The sequence below is a fragment of the Pollachius pollachius genome, assembly GCF_949987615.1.
Source record: "Pollachius pollachius genome assembly, chromosome: 7".
NCBI lineage: Eukaryota > Metazoa > Chordata > Actinopteri > Gadiformes > Gadidae > Pollachius > Pollachius pollachius.
The window spans coordinates 20800635-20812197 of NC_136940.1; the positions used below are offsets into that span (position 1 = coordinate 20800635).

Sequence of the window (11563 nt, forward strand, 5' to 3'; positions counted from 1 at the left end):
GTGAATGAGTAGTAGAAGGTCGGTATTTCTCACAACACTTCAGTGGGCGTTTTGATGATGCATCTGAATGTCATTGAGTGGCCCCCTAAATGATAATCAGCCTGCTGCCTTTTGTTCGCTGAATGGTTAAAAAATATTTAAATGTTGGCACTGCTTTTAAGAGTCGTTTGTGGTGAACAAATGTTATACGTTGTAAAATTATAGGTTAAATGTAATTATATTATGCGCTCAAAAATTGTTACATTATCGACTGGGGTTTCCACATTATTGCTATGGGTTAATTACAACTAGAGTTTGAGCGCGATAACTCTAGTTAGGCTTATTACTCTTTATAAGCCTAAAAAAAATAAAATAATGTTTAGCACAAAGAATGACAAGTGATTCTCCAATTTATAATTACAGGATGTGTAAAGCTTTCTAATCAATAAATAATCAAACCTATCTGTTTTGTTTAGAATTACTTTTATTTTTTAAGTATTCCATCAAATAATGTATGTTTCATGATAATAACTTTCTGTAGTAGCTTTAATAGTTGTAGCCAATCAGACAGCCCTATTGCTCTACGTCACTTCCGCGAAAAACAGCGCGCCTTACGACCATTGGAATATGCGACTAGTTGACGTTGTACATCTAATGTTTACATTGTTTTATGTCCTTTACATACCATATACAATGGTAACTACAAAACAGAGTTAGCGGATAATTTATACTACGGAATACAGGATATTCGCCTTTGATGGAAAGTAAAAGTTAAATGGTAAGTAACTTTTGTTGTATACTCTGACGCGGTTTAGAAGACTAACGTTATCATTAACGTTAGTCTATGCCAAAACGTACCAGCGAAATAACGATTAACACCATCTGGCAAACTATTACAATTGGTCATATTCGGCATTGATTCCGTTAATGTTCATTGTTTGTGCAGCTCATCGGACCAGCCCTGCCTCCCAACATGTCGCAGACCACTCTTCTGGAAGAGGTGGTACACTGGAGTCAGGAAACCTGTCGCAAAGAGCTCAGATCTGTCCTGCCTGAACTTACCATATCCTCCCATGTTGAGTACACTGTGACAACACGTTTGACTAATTGACTGATTATTTTAATTGTGTGTTCCAAAACATGACAATTATCGCAGTTGAACCCAAGCATCTAATACATCTAATTTCATTTTTTCCTTTGTGGAGCTGGAAACCCTGAATGTGTACTTTCCCACATGCAATAGTTATGCAAGTCTCAAGAATGCTTTTAAACACTGTACACGAGTCGTGAATAAATACTAACATGTCAGAAAGAGTCAAACCATTTAGGTCTTCCTTGACCATTTGCACTCTCTACATGAAAAGTCTGAGAGCTGGGATGAGCATATTCGTAAGTGCATTTATTTGATCCGTAAACCGCTCGTTCGTCGTAATCAGGGTGATTGTATTTACCTACGTCTCGGAGGATTAATAGCAATGCCATTCCATTCAGGTATCCTTAAAGTCATCACAGAGATGTTCCTCCCTCACATTGGTTTGAAGGAAGTGGAAGCGTGCCTCTCCAAAGTCTTGCCTAAGGTGAATATCATCTGATCACATCAGTGTTGTGTGTCAGGGATCAGAGGGGCATTGTCTTTTAACATTTACATGAACTGGCAATTTCTATATCCCACACATGTTGTCTTTGTTTGTAGGCTGTCACCATGTTTGACAATTTGATGAAGGAGATCTCAAACCAAGTTGGAGGAATGTCCAGTCAAAACACAGAGTTGCGTACCCTACTGAGAAAACTCCTGGAGGTGCTTTATTAATAACTATCATTTGTAATTAACTATGCCTTGTATTTTATGTGTTTCAGTACAGAAGAAGAAATTAGTATCCAGAAATGATTTCAAAGAAAGATCCCAAATGATTTCAAATAATAACGTGTTATTGGCAATCATTCAAACATATTTTTTCCATAGGGCGTTCCTGTAAAAAGTAAGATTGTAACTTTTTTGCATTAGGGCTTTTTAATGAATTAATCAAAGAATAAATAAATAAAAAAATCAAATTAGATGCAGATTGATGCTGCATGGGCCAGGCTGACGGCCCTTCTGTAATTTCCCAGAATTACAAAGTGGCCAGTCAGCCCAGGCCTATTAAACCAAACTAAACCAAACAGCCTCTACTCAATCCAAAAACAGAAAAATTGGATTGTGTTCTTGTATTACACAACTCGTGTTCTTTTTGTGTCAATGCAGGCATTTTGCAATGACAGCTTGAAAAACACTGATCTTACAGGAACATACTATAGCACTCGGGCCATACTGGGATGTATATTTACATTTTTGTTACAATAATGTTTTCCTAAACAGTATTGAAGAAGAAAACGAGGGCCCTATAGCAGCATAAGTTTCACTATTGATCAAAAAACAAATAGGCCAATATCAATAAATATATGAAAGACATTACTCTTTTCATTGCCAGGCAACGGTGCAGATCATCGAAGCGATGTCTGCTTGTGTTCGTCGTGTCTGCTTGTTTGACGAAGCATTAGAACTGGACGCCATCCGCTCTCTACCATCGTGTATCCTCAAAGTACTGAAGCAGACCTTCCAACACTGCAAGGTATACGTCAACCTCCCTTCATACATTGCACCACTGAGATTGATGCTGGTTAAACGAGGCACATATTTTGTGCATGATTAAATGTTGTATTGCATCATTAATACATTCCATCTAATTATAACCTGGTCAACCAGCATTTAGCCTCCAGCGCTTGTTGGCTGAATTCAAGCGGTTTCTAGTTGACAGATATTAGGAATGAGGTCTGACTGATTTACACATTGATTGACTGGTTCCCAGGAGAGTGAGGAGGTGTACTGTGGCCGCCTGTCCCTGGTCGCAGACCTGCTGCAGGGGCTCTTCAAGGAGGCCTACTCCCTCCAGAAGGGCCTTATGGAGCTGCTGGATCGCATCTCTCTGGACACTCAGGCTACGGAAGAGGACGTCACTGACATTGTCACAGGTGTGTGTGTGTGTGTGTGTGTGTGTGTGTGTGTGTGTGTGTGGGAGGGGGGGGGGGTTACTTCTCCAAAGATATTTACCATTGCTTTTTGATTCTAGTCATTCACAGCCTGCTTGATCTCTGCTATGTGATCTCGGACCTGGACATGGCGCTGCACGCCAACACGTGGAAATTCATAGTCAAGTAAGCACCACCGCGTCCCCATCATCCCATCACCTCAGTAATACATGACAAGCAATGGCTGGAATAAAACGAGTGCCATCCCTGTGGTCTAGACAGAGCGTGAAGCACCAATCGTTTGTGGAGGAGCATCTTCGCCACGGTGACATCAGCAGCTGTCTGTGTGACAATCTGCTGGCATCCTTCAGCACGTGTCTGGAGCTGGGTGACCAGATCAGACACATCGCAGTGCAGGTAGAGGACCGGTCGCTGGCTTCTGTTCCACTTTGGTCATGCCCACAGGAACATTGCTCGTGTCCCTGTTATTTGGGACTGTTTGGGAAGCCATTCCTGCTTCGGCTAGCATGTTTTGATGCCGAAAAGTGTATGGTCTTTAGTGAAATGTCTATAATGTGAATAAGATCAATGTTAACATTATAGACTAGTTGTTCAAAAAGGTTAGTTAACTTAACTAACTAACACTTTTCACCATACAGTGTGACATATTTTCATTTCTGAGTATTGCTCTGTGCTTGCTATGCACATTTGTTTTTCTGGAGTACAATGATTGAGGTGAGAGGTGTTGAACCTGAGGTCAGGCGTCAGGTGAAGTAAAGGACACAAACTGACACCATTGTTTATTTTCATGTAATCTCAGGAGATGACCCAATGTGCGGAATACAAGCTGTTTCAGAAAAACCTGAAGATGTGCAGATTCTTTGCCAACACTTTAGTCCATTACATAAAGGTGACAAATGTTGGGCCTTTGGCACAGCCTTTCTTTTAACTTCCGGATATTCTCTAATTTTTTTATTTATTTTTTTCATGTTTTGTATAGAAAACCAATGATGTTGTTACAAGTTGCACCATGTCACTCTAACAGGAATTCAGCTCTTTCGTGTCAAAATATTGCTGCCGCTTTCATCAGCTCTACCTCCAAATGACCAGGTAGGTCAATGTATTGAACAAAATATTTGTATATATTACAAATGAGATGAGATCTAATATCATTCGATCACACTTTAAGGAAGGGGGATTTACCTTATATATACAGTAATACTGGACACCATACAGACAACCTCTGAGCTCCAGGCTGTGTGGTTCCCCTCAGTATGTTCCCGCCCAGCCTGTGTGCCCCAAGCCTGTATCCAGCGCTGTCTGAGGAGCTGAGTGTGGCAGCACTGCTACCCATGGAGGCCCTCCTGATCCAGCTGTTGCCCCTGCGGCCCTTTGCGGAGGCTGTTCTCGGAAAAAAACAGCGTGAGTTGGATTGTTGACTTGGCGTCCTCATGTCCCTTCCTGTGTGGTTTTTGGCGCCAGTCCTGTTATTGCTGAATGCCGGTCCCTTTTTTCACTTGTTTCAGTGAATAGCTGCTTTGTTGGTCCATGGTGGGCTTTGTTTGAAAATGTTTTTGGAACCGAAAGTTCAGTTACAAACCATCATTCTGCAGTATGCTCTTCAAAAACACCAAAAAACCTAGTTTGTGCTAGTATATACAGTGTGCTTTTGCAATCCTACCATGATATTATTCAAGGTAATGAAACTGCAATGGGTTTTTGTGTTGACTGTTTTTTTTGCACAGAGCTGAGTGCTGACCAGCAGCTCCCTCAGTGCCTGCTGCTGGTGAGCGTCCTGGGTCACCTGCCCCCCCAGCCAGAGGAGACCCTGCAGCTCTGGCACCAGGGCAACCTCTTCCCTGAGGAGACCCCCAGGTAGACCCCCAGGCAGCTTGACATATATTCAAACAGGATCTTTTTTTTTCCTTTACCAGAAAGCTCACTTTTGAAGTTTGTGTACAGTCAAAGTGTTGGTTGTCGTTTGTAGCACTGCTCAGCTACTTTGCATGCTGTGGCGTGTCACACCATTGATTATAACTTTGGGCTATACACCCTCTTGATCAATACCTTCCCTGTGGCGCTTTACCATGACACAAAGCGTGTTGTTTACTGCAGGTTCCCCATCTATCAGGCCATCATGAACGTCTTCCGGGTGTGCTGCACTGAGCGGATGGTACCCGTGCTGTTGCCAGGGGTGATGATGAAGGGTCAGGCCCAGGGAAGAGTCAGCCTGCATCACCACATGTGTGTGCATCTGTGTGCCAGCGTCGCCTCACTCCCACCATCATACCTCCCAGGGCTGGTATGGAAACCACCTCACTTCCATGAAACTATAGGAATAAAAGAGTGCTGGGCTGCTTTTGTTAAGATTGCTGGAGAATTGATTGTGCACGAGGGCTATGAGGTAGCCAAAATAAAGACTGGATCCGTGATTTATCTTGCCACTGATCAAAAGCAGTGGGAGTTTCTAAAAGGATTTCCTACTAATAACAATGTTAGTGGCTTTTACTTTCATTTTATTTTATGTCTGGTGTATTTTTCACCACTTTCCATTGGTGGGTTTTTCCTCTCCTGTCCCCACCAGGAGCATTGTTTGGTGGAAGCCGTCTTGCAGTCTGATTGGCAGACAGCCCTTCTTGCTACTGACGTCTGGTGTTTCACAGCACGGTGATTCCCAACGGGTTTTTCTACTTGGCAAACTACGGACGATTCTAGCTTCTCACTTTTTAATGGACGAATATGAACATACACATTATTCTTTTGAAAATAAATGTGAAAGTATCTCTAAACAAAGTACAAACATTAGAAAAAAAGCTAAGACATAATTTGAGGTTCCACTTGGGGTCTTATTCCACTGCTAATGGAGTGCTCTCTGTCCTCAGGTACGGAACTGCAGAACTCTGTCTGCAACACACCCTGCTCATAGCTCACCTGGTGGGTAGAGGTCTACAGGGGACATTATAACACAGCTTGTTGATCAATAAGTGTACCTTTTTTAGACATATATATATATATATATTAATGTTTGAAATGGGATTTGGCAAAGAGAAGGAACTATTGCTTTAAGCTGACATAAATAAAAAGTATACATTATGTGCAAATGAATTAGAACAATTAGTCTATTACAATACTACCTGTCTTTTATTCGTGCTTAGTATCTAAATTGTAGGTGTCTCTTGCCATCCCCTCGGAACAACCTAAGAATCTCCAAACCTGTTTAAACTCGGCTTAGGGCTTTTGTTCTGTGCGGCTCTCCAGCCGAGGTGACAATTGGTGTCTCTGGGCCCGGGGGGGGGGCCCGGTGACACCTGTCCCTTAACCGCGGCCCATTGTGCAACACTGCAGCACAATAAGCCTGAAAGTCACACATTTACACCTCTCCCTGGCCTCTTCCACCTCCTCTCCTTTTTATGGATGGTTTTCCTCTACTCCTGGGCCAACACGCTGACTCTAGCCCTCACCTCTGCTGCCCTCCCCCAGGTGAAGGTGTGTGCCGGCGGGGTGTACCAGTCGTCCCACCTGGGCCTGCTGCTCAGACGCATGGTCTTCCTCATGACACCCCACCACCAGGTCAGAAACAAAAACACCCCAATGCAAACCTTTCACATCCCCTAGGGTCCTTATCCAACTGCCGCCAGGTTAAAAAGTATTCTGTAGTTTACAGAGGTTAAAAATATGTAAAGACTCAAAGCAGATCGGACTAGTTGCGTTACACTCAACATGTCCATAAAAGGCTTAGTGGTAATGCTCCGAAACAAACAAACATGAATATGCTAATATGAAAATATCGAAATGAGAATGAACACTTTTGTTAAACATCCATAGATAACATGCCTTGATCACCGTATAGTCCACAGGAATCAGTTACCTGCTTGGTTTTTATCACTGAAAACCGTGATAAAACTGTGAAACCGTTGTTTAACCATGGTTAAACAAATTTCTTCGATTGGAGAATTTCAGTTTTCAATATCATATTTCTATATTTTGGATAAAACGATTAATTTTCTTTGTATACATGATCACCGAACAAACAATGATCCGTTCATAAATAGGCAAGAGCCACTCTCAGCCACAATGAAGATACGATTCAATCAAAACCACCCTGTTTATTACAAAGAAGACGGGTCTTACAGTGAGAAATCCATGCCCTCCGACATTCACTCTCCTCAGAGTCTTTACCCTCGCCGCGCCGAGTCCCACCCTGTGGCGCTCCCCCCCCACCCCAGGGAAGGCTTACACCCGGTTGACATATGGCGTTCGCGTGCCCCCCCGCCACGGCTCTGATTCGCCGGCGTTCTCTCACGCCGGCGTGAGAGAACAAGAGGTAAACTCTTGTTCTCTCACCATCACACAGATGGCGCTGGTGGAGCGCTTCCCGCCGTCCCAGGTGGAGAACCTCCCCGTGTGGCACCATGTCCTCCTCAGAGCCCTGTCCCCGGACGCCAGCCTCAGGCTCCAAGAGGACGTCACCGCCCTGACCCAGCAAGCCCTGGATCACTGGCGGGACGGAGGCTACCGGCTGGGGCAAGTAGAGAAAGTGGTGAGGACAGTCGACGGCCATTATTTTAAGAAGAGGAGTGGGGGCCGTGATTAAAGGGGATCCGATTCAACGCACTGGTTGCAAAAAAAAACAAGTCATAAAATCATGAGGGTATAGTTGAGTGTTTTCTTGCCCAAGTTCCTTTTAAAGGTGACACATTAAACCACCAGTTGTGATTATCTGTTAAAAGCTGTTTTGGGCGTGTAGAGAGATGTATGCTGGATAGATCAGTCTACCAACCCACCAAGTGGACTGTAACAAACGTTGCTCATCTATCCGTCATACATCTAGGCGGACACGCCATCCAATGATGTCAGAAGAGGCAGATTTTCAAAACGGCTTGTAACGGCTAATCACACTCACAGCTGGTGATATAGTATGGGACCTTTAATAATAAGAGGGGGGGTCGGGGGCAGGATTAAAAGGGGTCGGATTCGACACACTGGCTGCAAAAAAAACAAGTCACAAAATTATGAGGGAATAGATTAGTGTTTTCTTGACCGAGTCCCTTTTTAAGATCCTCCTTCAGGTAGATTGACCTTTATTGGCAGGAGCTCCATGTTAACGTCGTGTCCCCTCCCAGAACACCGCTCTGAAGGCCCTCAGAGTGGTGGTCCGCGGGCAGCCATCCTCGGGGGGAGAGGGTGTGTCCGCAGCCGCGAGGGGTCTAGTCACCCGGCTGTGGTCCCGCATGTGTCCTGTGCAGGTAGGACATTTGCACACGTCATGTCACTCGTTTTGTACTGCCTGCACTGATGTATGGTGTTCACACCCATAAGACCCATGGATGGATCTGTCTGCTTCACATCAGGTCCAGGCCCATCCTGTACTACAGTGTACCCTGCGATGGCTGCTGCTGATATCAGCCAGCCTGGTGAAGACCATCGATCACAACACCATCCATCAGGTCTCTCTTTTCACCATTTGCTAAATGACTAAATAGTGAATGGACAATTTTAAGCAGTCTTAAAATGTAGCAGTAGGTCTGTAGGTGTGTATATAGGAGACATCCTGGAGGGAATCCTTGCGTGTTGACACCCCGGTGTATCTCAGGCCCTGCAGTGTGTGGCATCGCTAGTCTCTCAGAAGTGTCCGGATGAGGTGACGCTGGCTGCCCTAGAGTTCCTGGCCTCCCTTGGCAACGTGTTCTTCTCCCAAGACAGCCAGGTACAGTGGACTAAAAGCATTTGCCCTTTTGTCATAGTTCTACACTTGACTGTCATGCTGCTGTGAAATGTATAGCAAAACGGCAATGATTTATATCTGCTCACTGATAGTGATGAGATAATTGTTAAATAGGTACTGGCATGGACTGTAATGGTGTGCAAGGGAATCAGGATTGACTTTGGTTCAAGGTTGAAAATAATCAAAATTGTTTGCTTAAAGGGTAAGTAAACCCTGTTTACAAGTTTGAACAAATGTGATCTAAGCAGTTATCGCTGTCGTAAAGTTTTTGAAAAAACTGGCATCCAGTCCCCCTCTTGTGGGGCACAGTTTAGCCAATATAAAACTGCTAACCTGGGAAAGTAATTTTTTTTTGCTGGAAAGAAGTTTTGTTTACTAACTATATGTATTTGAGAAAAGTAAGAGAGTTGTTCACCAACACTGAGACCGAATCTAAAAAAAAAAGTTGAACCAGCTTAAAGTTATTTCTAGGGTTCACTTACCCTTTGAGTATGCATGCGTCACTCAACAAAGATATCTCTCACGTCAACCTCCTCCCTGTGGTTCTCTGGCCCACAGGGCCAGATTGTGCCCTGGCTGGGCAGCCTGTTCGGATCCCTGCTGGCCGAGAGGTCCTGGTTATTACACCAACACGCCCTGGAGGCCTTTGCTCACTTTGCAGAGGTGAGGGGAACTAAATCAGCTGATGTGGATCAGGGGTTAAAATTAACTTTTTTCACCACCGTCCCGGAAACGTCCCGAAAAACATTTTGAACCGTCAACCTCCGGTTCAAAAATGTTTTCCCATAAATCTTTTTCATTTTGAGTTGTTTCTTACTGATAATATAATAAAAACACAATACATTACGTTGATGAAATAATATATTTATTTCCAGATGACAAGCAACACCCTCAGTCGCAGAACTGTGGTCTACGTGACCACAGTTTTGTGGACCGTGCCGCGAAAAAGGCGTAAGATGGCATATTAGGCAGTCTCGCGCTGCTTGAGCGGCAAGCAGTGCGAGAGCCTGCTGCTCTGAAAAATGCGAAAAATCTGTTGTTTTCCTTGACAGCGATCAATTATACTCATGATTATACTTAGCAACGGTGAATTATATTTTCTAATTCACCGCCGGAAGTTGTGAAGGGCCCATGCAAGTGAACGGAGCGTTCCATGGCATTGAGAAGTCTCACTGAACAACACAAACGCGAGTGCGCCAGCCAATTGAACGAAGCTCAGTCCTTTTTCCATTAAATAAGTCTTTTCCACCGACCGCGAACACGTTCTGGTTCGCAGAAAGTGTTGAACACTTAAACAGAAAAATGAAGTCATTGCCCACAAAATTCTCTTCGTCCCGAGGTCGACCCGAGAGAGAATAAAAATCCTCCCGATGACAATTAATTAACGTCCCCGGGACGTCGTTAATTTTAATCCCTGGATTGGATAACTAAATACAAATAAAGCGTACACGTTTGTTGACAATTTGTGCTCTTCTTTTTTCCTAGATCACAAATCATGAGAAGGTGATCTCCCACAGCTTGTCCGTCGAAGAGACCAAGGCCAAAGTGGTGAATTATCTCAGCAAGGTGAGTGAATTTCCACGGTAATGGGAACAATAGAAGGGCATCGCCCGGGAGACTCTTAACATGTTCTTTCGTCAGACCGTTAATACCCAGGAAGCGGGGGGGAGACGGCTGGACAGGCTAAAGATGGAGTCACCCTTGATTGAACAAAACAATAGGAGGCTGGAGACAGAGTTGGACGGTGCTTCGAGTGGGTCAACCGTGATTGCCCCTGCTGACTCAGAGGTGAGGGGGTACTTGTTATTCAGGGAAAGTGTTTGCCTCCTCATCCGCCACAGAGTGTCTCTTGCCTATTCTGCCAGCTTCCTGCCTGGCCACTTTGCACAGCCGTTACATTGCATTAGTCAACAAGAACAAGAAACACAACAGCAATGGGCTCTGCTTACTCAAATAATTATTCTTTTAGTCACCCACAAAATCTTTATCACCCTACAAGTGACCTTAAGTCACCTTTTCAGCAAGCTTTGCAATGCATCATTCCTGTAAGGCTATAATAAACATGCATGCCCATTGACAGGTCAAGTGGTTGTTTAAAGGAAGGATGAATAACTAATACCCATTGAGTGCCACACACTTTATTTTATAGCGGGGTATAAGGTTTAGTGTTCATTGAATAGGCAAAAGGGTTTCCATTTAGCCGTGGCTATTCCTAAAATAGGAATGACTAAATATAATTTAGATTGTCTGCCTGATGTTAGCTGGAGATGTAGTTGGTTCATCACACAGGGTTGTCCTCTCTCTCAGCCCTGTCCTAAGAGAGCTCGACAGGAGACCGGCAGAGAAGAGGAGTACAGCCTCTACGTCCAGACAGCAGAGAGCGCTCTGAAGGCCCTGCAGGCCCTAGGCAGCCAGGACACCACTGCCACACAGCCTCCGCAGTGGCTTGGGGCCAGACTACGAGAGCTGCAGACTTTGATAGCCCAGATCAGCCCAGGGCCATGATTCCCCCCCCCCCCCCCCAATATCAAATTACACATCTAAGGCAAGTAAAAGAGTTCCTTTATGGATCCATTGTGATCCCCTACTACCTATGGGTATATGCTCAAGAACGTGACTTTCATTTTACAGGATATTACCTATTGCTTTTCATTTTTTTCTTGACAGTCTTGAATGACATGTAGTGAATTGTTAAACATTTTAATTTATTGATTTGGTTGTTTACTTTAATAAACGTCTTCCCACCGTCTATTTGAGAAGAGTCATGCGTTTTCACAGCTCAACTTTGATCTCTCTAGTGGGTGCTTAATGAATACACTAAATACATTATATGCAATTTACAAACTAGTTTTG

At 44.0% G+C, this 11563-nt stretch overlaps 1 protein-coding gene across 1 annotated transcript; it reads left to right on the forward strand.

The window, feature by feature from the left end:
• Nucleotides 1-634: 634 nt before the first annotated feature.
• Nucleotides 635-11322, forward strand: firrm (fignl1 interacting regulator of recombination and mitosis). Its single transcript, XM_079739902.1, has 25 exons — nt 635-757; nt 926-1041; nt 1328-1368; nt 1471-1556; nt 1673-1777; nt 2448-2588; nt 2826-2988; nt 3087-3171; nt 3264-3402; nt 3806-3895; nt 4031-4095; nt 4259-4407; nt 4731-4860; nt 5101-5287; nt 5570-5652; nt 5868-5919; nt 6466-6555; nt 7340-7525; nt 8109-8231; nt 8337-8432; nt 8579-8692; nt 9269-9373; nt 10196-10276; nt 10352-10498; nt 11018-11322. The coding sequence occupies exons 1-25, from the start codon at nt 755-757 to the stop codon at nt 11213-11215; spliced, it is 2775 nt and encodes a 924-aa protein (XP_079596028.1). The 5' UTR covers nt 635-754; the 3' UTR covers nt 11216-11322.
• The last annotated feature ends 241 nt before the right edge of the window (nt 11323-11563 follow it).

Bases quoted from the DNA above. Each gene is read 5' to 3' on its own strand.
- firrm (XM_079739902.1), top strand. The intron at 1,778-2,447 runs GTGCTTTATTAA...TTTCATTGCCAG, and splicing joins TACTGAGAAAACTCCTGGAG to GCAACGGTGCAGATCATCGA. The intron at 5,288-5,569 runs GTATGGAAACCA...TGTCCCCACCAG, and splicing joins CATCATACCTCCCAGGGCTG to GAGCATTGTTTGGTGGAAGC.